The sequence below is a fragment of the Carettochelys insculpta genome, chromosome 27 (assembly GCF_033958435.1).
Source record: "Carettochelys insculpta isolate YL-2023 chromosome 27, ASM3395843v1, whole genome shotgun sequence".
NCBI lineage: Eukaryota > Metazoa > Chordata > Testudines > Carettochelyidae > Carettochelys > Carettochelys insculpta.
The window spans coordinates 14,019,960-14,035,073 of record NC_134163.1 but is presented as its reverse complement, the minus strand read 5'-3'; the positions used below and the strand labels follow the sequence as shown (position 1 = coordinate 14,035,073).

Below are 15,114 nucleotides of genomic sequence, written 5' to 3'. Positions count from 1 at the left end.
CTGATGCATCCTAACCAAGAAGCCTGGCATTACCAGGGCAGGAGAGGGCAAGCCCCAAGCCCCTGGCACGGCGCCCTGCCCTCCTCTGGACCCGGGGCGCTCCTGTTGGCCTCCATTACTCTTATGCAACAGCCAGCCAGGGGTCCCCGGGTGATGGGCAGAGCTGTGCACCAGCCCCCTGCAGACCCAGCGGGCGCTGGTTCTGCCGCCTGGGGGCATGCCAGGCCTTGGCATGGCCCCACAGCAGCTCAGGCAGAGATGAAGCAAGGGAGGGTGGGGCACGCCGGCTCAGCCTCACCCTGATCCTCCCTCCAACCCTCCCAGTCCTTCCTCGAAGCCGCCAGCACCATGAGCCAGATCTCCCACAAGCACCTGGTCCTGCTCTACGGAGTCAGCATTCAGGAAAGCTGTAAGTAGCGTCCCCCCGGGGCCTTTCCCGGGAGCCGTGTGCCTGCAAAGGCGGCTCCCCACGGTGGGAACCAGCTCCCTCCCTGCATCGTCAGTCTGTGGGGCAGGCAAAGTGCCAGGTTCTTGCCCTACGGTTGAGGCTGCTTGTTCGAGGGTTACACTCCCAGGGAGCAGAGAATGGAACCCCGGGCGTCCTGGCTCGCAGGCGTGTCGCTAATCACTCGGTCTCCCAGCCAGTCCCTGCGCTAACCGCTAGATCACGCTCCCTCCTAGAGCTGCAGCCCCAGAGTCCGGCCTCCTAGCTTTTCCTCCACTAGATCACACCCTGCTCGCAGCGTCAGTGACAGAACCCAGGAGTCCTGACTCCCTGCCCCCTGCACTCACCGCTTCGCCCCCCCCTCCTCTCCCAGAGCTGGGCATAGAACGCGCAGGGCCTGACAGCCTCTCCCACCCCACTCCTAACCCTCCTGCCCCCAGAGCTGGGAACGCAGGAGCCCTGGTCCCCTGCTTTAACCAGTAGACCCCACTTCCTCCCTTAGGGCTGGGGCCGTGTCCCCACTTGCCCCTCGGCACAGGAAAAGTGGGTAAAAGTTCTCCCCAAAGACACACAGGGAGATTTATGAACCAGGCTCACTGAAATGTCTCTGCTGGAGCAGGGTTCCCCTTTGTTTCTTTTTCCGTCCATGGACAGAATAAATTTTGTTCCATGTGCCAAGGCATATGGGGATGTGCACCACCGACAGAAACACCAGCTCCCGCCTGCGGGCGCTTTGCGCTTCAGCCAGGCGGTACCTGAACCTCTCCAGGGCAGCCACCCAAATGCTCAGCTTACAGGGGGGGCGGGTTGGAAAGCAGCGTGGAGCACTGGGGCCAGGGGTCAGGACTGGGAAGGGAGTGGATCCCAGAGCGTTGGGAGGGGCTGAGAAGGATTTCTCGGCTCCATGCCCAGCCCCTGAGCCAGGAAGACATCCCAAGGGGGGGGTCTTGGAGGCAGGTCTGCCACAGCAGACATCCTCTTGGGGTCAGTTAGGAAAATTCCACCTCCTGTTGTGAGAGGCTGATCCCAGCTCTTCCCCCACAGGCATCATGGTGCAGGAGTACATCAGGTATGGGGCCCTGGACATATACCTGAAGAAGCACCAGGTTGGGGGCAAGCTGACAGCCAGCTGGAAGCTGGAAGTGGCAAAGCAGCTGGCCTATGCCCTCAACTTCTTGGTAAGCTGGCAGATGCCTCGTGGGCAGCCCCCAGACCCCCTCTGCAGTCCCCTGGCCAATATCCTTAGGGTCATCCCACTTCCATACGCTCCTTTCCACCCCACATGCAGACAGAGGCTGGTCCAAATGCGCTCCCTGGCTGTGGGTTCCCTCCTGGTTAACATCAGTAACACTAAGAACCTGTTGCTCTTACCCAGCACCTTTCATCAGTCTATCTCAAAGCGTTTCGCAAAGGAGGGTGGGGCGATCAACCTATTTTATAGGTGGGAAAACTCAGGCACGGGACAGGCAAGTCACTTACCCAAGGTCCCCTTGCAGCAGAGTCAGCAATAGGAGCCAAATTTTCTGAGTCCCAGTACTGGGCGCTAGGCTACCCTGGTTTAATATCCTTTCAATAATTCCTTCAAGTACCTAAAAGAGTGTTACAAGGAGGAGGGAGAAAAATTGTTGTTCTTACCTGCTGAGGTTCGGACTAGGAGTAATGGGCTTAAACTGCAGCCAGGGAGGTTTAGATTAGACATTAGGAAAATCTTCCTCACTGTCAGGGTGGTTAAACACTGGATTAAGTTACCCAGGGAGTTGTGGAGATAGTTAAGAGCAGGTTAGAGGCACTTGTCAGGGATGGTTTAGATGGCACTTGGTCCTGCCGTAAGGACAGGGACTGGATTCGATGGGCTCTCGAGGTCCCTTCCGGTTCTAGTGGTCTGTGATTCTATACCCCACCCTATGCCCCCCTGCCAGGCCGCACCCCTGCCTCCCCCGCCCCCCAATTTTGCTGCTGGACTCTTCCTAGGGTCACAGGCTGGCCTCTGCAAGGCACCCAAAGCATCTGACCCATCTGGGTGGGCAGTGATAGGGGTCCAGCTGATCTAGCTGCCAGGGTGAGTCAGCAGCATTAGCTCTGGCCATGCCTGGTCCCGAGAGTGCCCTGGAAATCAAAAGTCCCAGCTCCTGCTCTGCAAGGGAGGTGAATTCCAGCCCCCTGCCTGGAGAACCTGGCCACAGAGGAAGCGCAGAGACAGCTGGGCTGATGTTTGCAACTGATCACCAGGAGGATAAGAAGATCACACATGGCAACGTCTCGGCTAAGAAGGTCCTGCTGGCCAGGGAGGGGGACACGGCCAGCGGCAGCCCCCCCTTCATCAAACTCAGCGACCCCGGAGTCAGCATCACCGTGCTGGCCAAGGAAAGTAAGTTCCCCGGGGTGGCGCTTGCCTGGCTGGAGCACGCGGGACCAGCTCCCCACCCGGCTCTGCGCCTGAGGCTGTGGGAGGGACGGACGCGTCCTTTGGAGGGTGGGCCCCTCACAGCCTGCGATGCATTCACCTGCCCAGCACCTGTGCGCAACAGGGCAATGATCCCCATTGCACAGAGGGGAAACTGAGGCTCCAGCAGCTCAGAATCAGGTGCTGCAAAGTGCGTAGGCATTGCTGTGCCATGCCCAGCTGATTTAGGAGCCTGTCTCCTTTTCCCATGGGATTTAGGTGCAAAGGAGCCCTCGATTTGGGATTTGAGCCCCGACCTGTGTCCTGCCTTGGCCTCAGGCAGCTGCTGTGCTCTGGCTGCTGGCCAGCGGTGGGGGCAGCGGGGAGCCTGGCGACAGTTACCGGGGCGCCCGCCTTCTGCGCTGCCTTCACCCCACCGCTGTGTGCTGCCTTGCAGTGCTGGTCGACCGCATCCCCTGGGTGGCCCCCGAGTGCCTCAGCGACCCCAAGAACCTGGCGCTGGAGTCGGACAAGTGGAGTTTTGGTGCGACCTTGTGGGAGATCTTCAGTGGGGGCACCATGCCCATGAGCACCTTGCAGCCCCGAGAGGTGGGTCAGCCCCTCTGCTCCCCAGAGGGCCCCCTCTCACGATTCTGAGCCAGGCGGCAGCCCCAGAAGGGTCCCCGACCTTCCTCTGCTCCTGCTGCTGGGATCTGATGCACCTGGCGAGGCTGCTTTGTCAGCAGAGCCTGTCTGACCTGCCGCCACTCTCTGTCAGCCCCGCAGCACCTTCCCCGCCAGGGTCCTCCTTTGAGGTTCCTGGCACAGAGCCTCTCCCTTGCAGAGCTGCTGTGGCTCTCAGCAATGCACCATTGGAAACTTACCAGTCCCCTTAACGCTGCAGGCCAGCCTGGGCAGGCAGAGGTGGATCTCTACAGGCTTCTGCTTCAAAGCTCCCCAAGGTCACAGAGTCCCTGACCTTGGGCAGTAGCTGCTGCCCCCCCCCAAGTGAGGAGCCCCCCCCTTAAAACTCAGGCAGACACACTTGGGCTGTCTCCCGGGGGGTAACCCAAGCTCTGACCCCTCCCTTAGGAAACAGCTTAAGGACAGGAGGAAGAAATTAGGCTGCAGTCCGATAGCTGACCTTTCAGTCTCAGGCCTGGGTATACGCAGACACTTCTTTCTTTGAAAAGCAGTTATTTGACTCCCGTGTCCTAGGGAAGTGTCTGGTGTATTAACAAAAGAAAACATTTACATGAGAAAACATATTTGGGTACAAGGTGTTACAGAATCATTGAAAAAAAGGGTAGGTTAAAGCAGAGAGAATTACTTCCCAGGGATTCAGTTTAGAAGGGACAATGTTTGGGGGGTACATCAGCCAGCCCTGGCAGGCCCAGCCTTGGAAAAATAGGCCAATTGCATTTGACTAAACATTTCCTTTCTACTTACATAGCTGTATGCCCAGATCTCTCTGTGGCCTGGCTAGTTACTGAAGTCCTCCAAGCCTGGTTCAGACTTAAGCCACCTCTGTGTGTCCCTCTCCTCCAGCCACACCAAAGAAAGACCCTCTCAGCAGGCAACTGCTTCCATTCAGAAATCCCCCTCTCGCTTCCCATTGGCTCCCCTGGCTGCTGACCAATGGAGAACCCACTGTCCCTGGGTTTAACCCTTTACAGGTGCCCTCAAAGTACAGGAGTCAGAATCTGATGCACCCTTCACTCTCCCAGAGCCTGGGGAGTGGGACCAGTCCCAACTGGTCATGGTGTGAGTTAGTTGTCTCCCCAAATCACAATCTGCTTCAAAATCATAAGTTACGAACTTTGGGTTCATTTACCTTGTGGGCTGACAGCCCTTGGGCTCCCTACTTTCTTACCAGCTAGGAAGGCTGGCAAACAATTGCTTTTTTGTTTTTTCCCATGGAAGCCAAGATTCCCATGACTCCTGGAGCTGGGACTTTATGAAAAATCTCCCAATCTCCTCTGCCCTGTGATAAAGCCATTTCAGGCTGCTTCAGACCTCAGGGCTGTGGCATTCGCGAGAAGGAAATCTGCCCTTCTCTGGCCACCTCTTGTTTTTAAAGATAAAAAAATTGATTTCCATATGGAAAAAGGGGGGGGGGCGTTTGGGCCCCTCCTGCTGGCACCCCGTGCAGCCCTCTCCTAACACTCCCTCTCCTTTCCCTGGACAGAAACTCCAGTTCTACCAGAACAGCCTCCAGCTGCCAGCCCCCAGGTGGATGGAGCTGGCCAATCTCATCAGCCAGTGCATGGACTACCAGCCGGAGCGGCGCCCCTCCTTCCGCGCTGTCATCAGGGACCTCAACAGCCTCATCACCTCGGGTGAGCACCAGGCTGGCTCCAGGGCACGGCCCCAAGCGGGTCCAGCTGGGGGGTGCACAGCTGCTGGCTCCCCTATGGGGTGACCCGGGAACCGTGCTCACCTTTGGTGCAGCATCGCCCCCTGCAGGATGCTCCCAGGTGTTGCCGCAGCGCAGAGGAGGTGGCTGGTGATTCAGGGGGGCGCTGGCGGGTGCTGGCTGAGCAGCCTGACGTCTCCCCCTCCTCCCCGGGCCTTTCAGATTACGAGCTGCTCTCGGACCTGGCGCCCAGCGAGCTCCCGGCCAAGGAGGGGTTCTGGGGCTATGCCAAAGCTCCGGAGTGCCAGGACCCGACCCTCTACGAGGAGCGGCACCTCAAGTACATCTGTGTGCTGGGCAAGGTGAGACCAGCCAGGCCCTGAAGGAACCGCGCTGGGGCCCAATCCTCAGAGCCCGACTCCCTGTGGGCTGGAACCCCACCAGCCAGCCACTCTCAGAGCCGGTTCCTGAACAAATATTCTCCTGCCCCGAGCCGAGAACCTGTTCACCACTCCGGACCAGAACGGGACGGGGTGCCTGGCCTGAGGCATCGGCTGCTGGATCCCAGCTGGCTGGGAGCGCGATCCCTGGGAAATCCAGCCCCCATTCTGCATGTGCTTTGTATTCTCACTGAGTCGCTGCAGCAGTCACGGCTCTGCACCCACAGCCCCTCCGCTGGGAGACCCCTTCCCCTCCCTGGCTAACATCAGCAGCCAGGCCCCCAGGTGCACTTGCAGCTGGGTATTTCCTTTTCCTTCTAATTTCATGGGGCTAAAGTCGCCCTTTGCAAAGGGGCCACAACGAGGCTCCTGGGGTGCATCGGCCACCATGCACCAAAGCCAGTGTCTCCCAACTGCCACGTTCCCGCTAACCCTGCTCAACCCGGCGCCTCCAGGGCAGCTTGTGGCAGGGAGTTCCGCAGGGCAGGCACAGATCAGCCACTTCCGTGCTGTGCCAATCTGCGTCTCCCCTCGCCCCGGCCGTGCTGGTGCGCGCAGGCTCCGGGGTGCGTCAGGGCCCTTTGCTGCTGGCTCAAAGAAGCTGGTCACGGCCGTGTGCGCCGGGCTCCCAGCGGCTGAGCCCCACATGAGCCATTCTCTTCCCCCCTCTCCTGCTGCACCAGGGCAACTTCGGCAGCGTGGAGCTGTGTCGTTACGACCCACTGGACGACAGCACCGGAGAGCTGGTGGCCGTGAAGCGGCTGCAGCAGAGCTCGGCCGAGCAGCTGCGGGACTTCAAGCGGGAGATCGCCACCCTGCGTGCCCTACACAACGACTTCGTTGTCAAGTACCGGGGCGTGTGCTATGGCCTGGGTGAGCACGGCGGGAGGGGAGGGGAGGGCCCGAGGGGTGAGCCCGCTGGTGTCTCAGGTGAGGCACACATCCTCCGCCCCTGTGGGATCCGGTGGGGTTAGAGCGGTGCCGGCCTGCTCAGCTGTAGCCAGCATGCGGGGGCGGGGGGGTGAATTCGGAGGGAGCCCCTGAAATCACTGATGCTCCAGTGTGCGCTCTTGGGTGCGGCACAGACTGAACCCTGACCCACAGCCCCTGCCAGCCCAGCCCTGCCCCCCAGCTCTGCGACTGCCCCTTAGCGTCAATGCTCAGCCCTTCACCATCCCAGCCTTCTCAGCACCCCCTCCACCCTGACCCACAGCCCCTGCTAGCCCAGCCTTGTCAGGTCCCTGGCAGTCCCGACCCACAGTCCCCTGCCACCCCAGCCCTGCCAGCAACCCCTCCGCCCCGACCTGCAGCCTCCCTCCCCTGCTAGCCCAGCCCTGGGCTCCTGCCACCCCACAGCTTGGCAGATGCCCCTCAGGTCTTGCTGCTTGTCCCAGCCCGAGAGCCTCATCTTGCGACCCGACAGAGCTTCCCCTAGCGCATCCCCCTCAGGATGCTGGGGGTGTAAGGCCAGGGCTGGGCACCAGGGTGGGGTAGGCTCCCAGGCAGTGCTGGCTGTGACAGCCTGTCCTCTGCAGGGCGGAGGAGCCTGCGGCTGGTCATGGAGTACCTGCCCAAGGGCTGCCTGAAGGACTATCTGCAGAAGAACCAGGAGCATGTGGACCACAAGAGGCTGCTGCTGTATGCCTGGCAGATTTGCAAGGTAGGGAGCCTGGCAGTGCCCCCGATAACACCCCGGTGCAGCTCCTCTGCTCCAGGCCCCCATGTGCAGAAAGGGGAATGGGCCCCAGGGCACCTCCGGTCCCCCACCTCCTGTGCAACCGACGAGACCCACGGGTCAGCCTGAGGCAGAGACCCAGTGGCTGGGATCTGGCAGCTCTGGGGCCCACCTGGCTGCCATGGTCCAGGTAGCACAACGCTGCCTCATTTGCCCCTTCCCTGGGCAGGTCTGGGGGTGTCAGTGTGGGGCCCAGACCCCAAGATTCAGGGCAGCAGAGCCAGAATTTCCATTCAGCCCCTTGTAAAGATCAAAGCACTTTCCCAGTTCGGGGTTCAAGATGGGATTCCCAACCTCCCCGCCAAAGCCAGGGCCCATCCCCTGCTGCCCATGTACCCCAGTGCCCTGCCCACGAGCCATCCTCACCCCCTCCTCTGCAGCAGGGAAGGGAAACTGAGGCAAGGCAGGGACGAAGGAGCCTGTGGCAGAGCCGGGACTTGAGCCCAGGTGTCCAGCCCCCCAGCACTTTAAGACCGTCCTTCTTCCCCAAGTTCAGAGTAGGCTGGGAGTGAAGCTCCCGGGGCTGGTGCCAGGGGCCTTTCTGGGAGCAGTGCATCCCCCTCTGTCCAGGGCATGGAGTACCTGGGATCCCAGCGCTACGTCCACAGGGACTTGGCCAGCAGGAACATCCTGGTGGAGAACGAGAACCATGTGAAGATTGGGGACTTCGGCCTGGCCAAGCTGCTCCCGCAGGACAAGGAGTATTACGTGGTGCGGGAGCCAGGACAGAGCCCTGTGTTCTGGTAGGGGATACACAAGAGGGGGCTGCACTTTTTGAGGGGCAGGTCCTTTCCCCAGCTCTGCCACCGACTCCCTGTGCAGGCTTACCCCTCACCCTTCTTCGCTCAGAGCCTCATTGCTTCCCTCTGTGGAATGGGCATAAGCCTCTTACCAGCGCACTAGGGAGACGCTGCATGTTTCCCCAGCTCACTGTATGACCCGGCCTTCCCACTGGAGAGGCCATTGCACACCGGTAACACAGGCCCTGCTTACAACAGTGCTTTGCAAACCTCAGCAGCCACCATGCGAGATCATTGTTCGACAGATGGGGAAACTGAGGCACAGGCCTGCAGCCGCCGAGCAAGTCAGTAGAAGAGCTGGAATAAAACAGGGAGTGTCTTACCCCCTCGCCCTACTTTCTGTCTGCTAGACTCATCTGCCTCTCCCAGTACTCGCGTGTAGCACTAAGGATTGATGCGTGGATAGATGGGTGCACACAGGAGCTGTTTGAGTTCTGTGACATAGGGCCCTGGCCAGGGTTCCCTGTAAGCTGAGCACTTGGGCGCTCATAGACTCCTAGGGCTGGAAGGGACCCCAGGAGAGATTTGGAGGCTGCCCAGCTGATTAGCAGGATGCCCACAGCCAGCAGCCTGTGTTTCTACCGGTGGTGCACATCCATGTATGTCTCAGTGCACGTAACAAAATTTATTGCACACACCAGTGGACCAAAATTAGCTGGAACCCTGGCTGAGAGGGCCTGTCCTAAACCACACGTTCCAGCTGGGGTTGAGCACAGGACCCAGGAATCCTGGCCCCTGTTCCCTGTCAGCTGGGCACTTGGGCAGCCCCTCAGGAGAGATTCAAATGCTGCCCAGCTGATGAGCAGAGCACCCACAACTGGCAGCACGTGGTTGTTGGGGGTGAACAGCTGCACATGCCTCAGGGCACAGAACGTTTATTCCGCAGTGGACAGGAAATATGAGCAAGAACGTTGGCCATGTCCCACGTGTCTGGGGGCTTTGAAATCAAAAATGGTGAATTTTTAAACTATATAGCCAGATGTTCAGCTGGTGTAAAGGCCAATTGAGTGGGACCCAGTGGCTCTGGCTGGGGCGTGGCTGCCTCTGCAGACAGCCCGGCTCCCCTCTGACATTTCTGCCCCTGGGGAGGGGAGAACCCCACACACCCACAACCTGTTTGCTTCAAACAAGTACCAGGAGGGACCTGCTGAATGCACAGCCCAGGCCTTACCTGCTTACCTCACTACACCCCTTCTCCCCGGCCAGGTATGCGCCCGAGTCCCTGGCGGATAACGTGTTCTCCCGCGAGTCCGACGTCTGGAGCTTTGGGGTCCTCCTTTATGAGCTCTTCACATACAGCAACAGAAGCCAAAGCCCCTCCGAGGTGAGACTGCTAGCTGCCCTGCCCCCTCCCCGGGGCTCCCCCTCCTGCTAGCTTCACAGGTGCCATGAGTTTGGAGGTTCTCAGGCTCCACTGCCAGGAAAGACGGATGAATCAGGTATATCAGGGGAGGGGTAGCTCAGTGCTTTGAGCATTGGCCTGCTAAACCCAGGGGTTGGGAGCTCAAACCTTGAGGAGGCCATTTAGGGATTGGGGCAAATAGATGTCAGGGTGGGTGCTTGGCCCTGCTAAGAGGGCAGGGGACTGGACTAGATGACCTCCTGAGGTCCCTTCCAGCTCTAGGAGACGTGCACCTCCAAGTTTTTATACATATATCCTCATGGACTCCCCCTGGGAGCTGCCCTGCTTTTACCAGAGCTTGTCTTGTCCTGGTGCGGTTGGAATTGCCAAACACCCATGATTCACTTAATCTCCAACACTAGATGACTCAAATTACACTCCCTTGCCTTAGTGTGCTCCTAATGAGGCAGGTGAGGCTGGGATGCTTTCCTGAGTCCGGGCAGCTCATACCCTGAAACATGAGGGTTGAGAGTCCTTTTCTTTAACAAACACCTACACTCCTATTGTATTCCTTGAAGCCAACAAAGCTCCTTGCTTCACTCATATCCTCCAGCAATAAGGTGCACAGATAAATCCCATAGCAAGGTGTCCCCCCTGGACACTGATCTGAGCAAACCTGTTGCACACCAGTAACACATCCATGACACCAATTAGCATGGCAGCTTCCTCTCCAGAAGGTGTGGCGGGGTGTTATGTGGAACCTTAGTTTGTACCTCCTTGAGTTAATTAATGACAAATAGCTGTTTTAATGCCTGGTTAATACATTCATTTTAATAGCTAGTTAAAACCTACACAGCAAAGTTATTCCAGAATAACTTTATGAGCAAAACCACTACCCTGAAATCATTTCAAAATAGCAGATGGCTTATTTCAAATTCTGTAAACTTCATTCTACAAGGAACAGAGCCTACTACAGAATAGAGATTTCTGACTGGGGCCTGTATGGACAAGGAATAGGAGCTATTCCAAAATAGCTTATTCTGACATAACGCTGCTGGCGAGGCATAAAACACTGCTTGCAACTGCCCGTTTTCCAGGGGCTCTAATCCCAAATAGGCGCCAGTGTGTGTGTGGACACAGTATGGTGGTATAAGTTTTGTTTATTTTGGAATAACAACTCTGGAATAAGTTATTCTGGAGTAACTTTGTAGTGTAGACATTCTCCTAAAAAAAGGGAAGAAGGTTTTGGTCCCCCCACCGCCCCAAAGGTGGGCTTTACTTTCAAAAGAGCAGTGTCTACACTGCTTTTCTTCTTTCGAAAGGAGCTCTTTTGAAATAAGACTATACAAATGAGGCACCAGATATGTCAATCTGCACCTCATTTGCATTTTCAATTTCCATCATGGGCATGCCTCTTTCGAAAGAGGAATGCAAGTGTAGACGCAGCCTTTGGGTGTGGTTGTGCTATTTCGAAATAAGAGCGCTTATTTCAAAAGAGGGCCCTCGGCTAGATGCAGTCTTTGAGACCACAGACCCCCGTACAATAATATTTTTTATGCAGAACGCACACGAACATTTCTTAAATTGTTGTAAGACCGAAAAAACCCACAAACGGCAACATACAGAGCAAAACCAAACTGAAGTCACTCCATCAGGTAGCACAGGCCTGAAGAAGTAACACCGGGTCTGGTTCTAATACAAGAAAATAGAGCCCAGCAGTGCAGATCACCTGCACATCGCTCGCGGTACGCCAGCGTGGCCCACGTAGTACTTAGAGGCACTGAGACTTCATACTAGGGTGAGTGAAGCTGGTGCCGGCAACCCGGGTCTGTCAGCGTTGCAATTGAACCTGCGAGCTTAGGGGCTAAAGCCCTGTGCTGTACCGCATGGGCAAAAGGCCAGCTGGCTCTCAGCCGAGGCTGCGCTCACCCTGGCACGAGCTCTCGGTGCCTCTGGGTACTACACACAGAAGACAGTTGAAGAAGCGCTGGCGTAAAGGCGCCCCGCATCCAAGTCACTCCCGTTTCGTCCCTGCCTTGCAGGAATTTCTCCGCATGATGGGAGTCGACAAGCCCATGCCCATCGTTTGCCACCTGCTGGAGCTCCTGAAGGACGACAAGCGACTCCCCGCACCCCCTGGTTGCCCCCCTGAGGTAAGCAGCCTGTGCGGGGCGGGGGGCGCGTCTTGTTCCATAGCGGGTTCTCCATGTTCACCCACTTCTCCCCCCAGGTGCATGGCCTGATGCTGAGGTGCTGGGCTTTCAGCCAGAGCAAGAGGCCCAAATTCAGTGAGCTGGGGCTGAAGATTGAGGCGCTGGGTGACAGCTGGAGCAAGGTCCGAGGATAGCAGGACCGGGGAGGGACAGCGCAGAGCCCTGTCGGGACCTCTGCTGCCAGCTGGATTTGAGGCCACCTCTGGGACTGAACTCACAGTGAGCCCAGAGAAGGGGCCAGCAGGACGGACCGTCCAGCACTGCCTCCTGCGCCCCACGACGCCGCCTGCCGCCAGGGTCCAGAGCTAAGCCAGACAGGCGCGCGTGAGGCAGGGCAGCGGAAGCAGGAACCTTTGCTGCCGAGGGTTGGTCTCAGCCGCTCTGACACCTCCAAGGCTCCCGTGGAGAGACTTTCCCCTTCCCCCATCAGGGGGCTGGAACCTGACTGCCAGCCCCAGAGCAGCAGGAGCTCAGCCGGGGCCTGTGCTGCCTAGAATGGTTTCCCAGCTTACAACTGGGCACTGCATCAGATGAGCAGGGGCTGAGGCACGTTCCCAGCTATCGGCCCCTGGAGTTGACTGGGGAAACTGAGGCAGCCACTTGTTGAGGTTTCTACAAGCAAGGGCCTCCCTACGGCGTGCTTTGATCTTGCAATGCAACAGTCCTTGAACATAACTCAAAACCGGCTGGGAACCGCACCAAGCCTCTGGATTGGACTCACCTGTTTCCTACCAGCATCTGCAGGGATGCTACCAGCTAAAATTATAGACAAAGAACTGGAAGGAACCTTGAATGACCATCAACTCCAGACTCCTGCACACACAGCTGTGCCAAGCACCATCTAGGTCATCCTTGACAGGTGTTTGCCTAACCTGCTCTTAAATATCTCCAGTGATGGAGATTCCACATCCTCCTTGGGCAAATTATTCCAGTGTTTAACCATTCTGACAGGAAGTTTTTCCTAATGTCCAACCTGAACCTCTCTTTGTAACACCACTGTATTACTCAGAGAGCGGTAGAGCTTTCTTAATCACCCCCATTCTTAGCATATGAGCAGGCTGGCGCTTACATTGTAAGCTCTCTTGCATAATATTTGTCTGGGCTTTTAGGCACCCCAGTTTGTCCTGGGGGGCAAAGAAAGGACTAGAAATCTCACCCAAAGCTTCACCAGTTACTGAAGAGCAACATTATGAGTTACTTCAGCTGTTCAGAGAAAAAAAAAAAAGAGAGCTCTTAATGTCAAGCCAAGGGTTTTGGTCTTTGAAACAAAGCAGTGTTTGGGGAATTCTCGCCCCACTCCAAAAAGAAAAATTAAATGAAAAATTTGCAGTTGTTAGTCATTGAAAGTTTTCTGTAATTTTCAGGTAAAAAACCCACAGTGTGGGCTGGTTTTCAGACGCTGCAAACTCTTGATATTGGATGGCCAAGACCTAAATAAAGTGATGACTCTGCCACAAAAGTGGTACCTTTTTGTAACGTGAAACCATCCGCAAAAAAGTCGGCCCAACGGGAGGAGATAACATAGCAGGCACGTTATGCCGTATGCTGCTTTGCCAAGTTTAATATCTGTGACTTACAAACTGGGAAGTTCAGGTGTATTTACAAAGAACTCCATTGCTTTTTTAAAACAACAGTGGGGCCAGCAGGATGAGGCTTTTATTTGTTATGCGCAGGCCGTGAGAACGATCAACATCTACAGCAAGGCAGAGTATGAAAATGCAAGTTGCGGCTCTGTGTTGGTTTTGGCTTATTTCGACGTGCGATGTCGACAGCGTTTGAATAGTTATAAAACTTGTATAACTTGCAAACTGGGATGTTCAGGTGTATTTACGATTAACTCGATTGCTTTTTAAAATAATTGGTTGCGTGTCATTCGCCATCACTTTCGCTGTACAGGCCACAATGACGATCAACACTTATGGCAAAGCAGAGTATAAGCACTGTGATTTGAGACTCTGGGTGTTTGATTTCAGGTTAGTTACTTTGTATATTTCGACATGTGAAGTTGGCCACCGTAGACCTAACGCTTATAAAAATTTCACAACCTTGAAGGGCACTGCCATTAACTCAGTGTTTAATTTCCTTCCCACCCACAGTTTGACAGCCATGACATTTTAAATGGGGCACAGAGCAATTCACATTCCTCTGCTCTGTCAGTTATATAGAAACCACCATGGAAATCTGCCACGCCCAAGCAGGAGCCTTAGCTGGTTCCTCTGGCCTCTAGAAACACTCGCAGCCCTGTTTTTGCCAGGAGTTAAAAGGGCTTCAGACTCACATCAGGCATGGCAGACCAGTCCCTCAAAAAGCCCAGCACCCACCCCAGAAAGTTACAAGGCAGTTTTAAAAAGTTAACTTTGATGCCTGGCTCCTGAGCCTTCCAGCATCCCAGTTCCAAGGTCCTGTGGACAGGCAGGTGCTGGAGTATTCCACCAGTGCAAGGACAGGAGCTTTAAATAAAGACAACCCACCCCACCTTGGGCGGCAGAGCTGGGATTGGGTAGCTGCTCTGGGGTGCAGGGGTCACAATACCTTGCAAGAGCCAATGGAGGTGGGTGTCCTTACAGAAGGACAAGCTGGGGCATGCAGGCAGCTCTGGGGTTCTCTTGGGGACCCAGCCTATCCTCCAGGGTGTCGCGGCAGGTGCCCTCAGAGGCGCCAGGGCCGTAAGCCCCCTTGCAGCCAATGCTGGTGAGCTGCTGGAGGTTTGGATCCCTCCAAACATTTTGCAGATTCCAAACATCTGGTTTCGACCCTTCCGAAATGATGGGCTTTGACCTTCGTTTTGTTCTGATTCATGGGCTGCTAGGAGTGCAACTGCCCCGCTGTTTAAAAACAAACAAATAAAGTTCAAAGACGGCACCACACCTTGAGTTCAGAGTCCAAAAGACATTTTGGTGGGGCCACCCCACGTTTTCAGAATGAGCTTTTGGGTTCAAGGAAAAAGTTTCAGGTTGGTTGGACCCAAATTTTTCTCTTTTCAATTTTGCAGTGCAGCCAGTAAACCAAATTATCAGCTACTCTCATGGCTCGGCCTGTAACTCACCCCTGCCCTCTCCAACTTGGAGTACAGCTCAAAATGTCTGGCACAGCCCCAGGGAAGGAGGAGCTGCAGTCAAGGCCTCCAACATCAACCAGTTGGCACAAAATCCGGCAGCCAGAGAGCTGCTCCGCATCTCTGTTGACTGGTAGGTCCAGAGGGCACAGAGTGTCAACCATAAGCCCTGCTGAGGCTCATTCCAGGAAGTCCTGCCCCCCGGAGTTGGGACTTCCTGAAATGGGTATCAAGGGAAAGCAAGAGGTGACTGGTTTGGCACATTCAAAGAACAGCAGGAAATACCTTGATGCTCTCCTGCCTTCACCCTCTCTTACGTCCCTCCCTGCAGGCTCTGGGACCCAC

At 56.2% G+C, this 15,114-nt stretch overlaps 1 protein-coding gene across 2 annotated transcripts in view; it reads left to right on the top strand.

The window, feature by feature from the left end:
- JAK3 (Janus kinase 3) overlaps positions 1-13,743 on the top strand; it is a 30,299-nt gene extending 16,556 nt beyond the window's left edge. The window contains exons 13-24 of one of the 2 annotated variants that reach the window (XM_074978274.1): positions 325-409; positions 1,490-1,623; positions 2,675-2,813; positions 3,286-3,437; positions 5,017-5,167; positions 5,407-5,546; positions 6,308-6,497; positions 7,160-7,284; positions 7,930-8,102; positions 9,366-9,483; positions 11,544-11,654; positions 11,732-13,743. In XM_074978274.1, coding sequence (XP_074834375.1) covers positions 325-409; positions 1,490-1,623; positions 2,675-2,813; positions 3,286-3,437; positions 5,017-5,167; positions 5,407-5,546; positions 6,308-6,497; positions 7,160-7,284; positions 7,930-8,102; positions 9,366-9,483; positions 11,544-11,654; positions 11,732-11,848 — 1,635 coding nt within the window. In that variant the 3' untranslated portion in view covers positions 11,849-13,743. Of the gene's footprint in view, positions 1-324; positions 410-1,489; positions 1,624-2,674; positions 2,814-3,285; positions 3,438-5,016; positions 5,168-5,406; positions 5,547-6,307; positions 6,498-7,159; positions 7,285-7,929; positions 8,103-9,365; positions 9,484-11,543; positions 11,655-11,731 lie in introns of those variants that run through there. The other variant, XR_012642641.1, reaches the window with a different exon arrangement.
- The last annotated feature ends 1,371 nt before the right edge of the window (positions 13,744-15,114 follow it).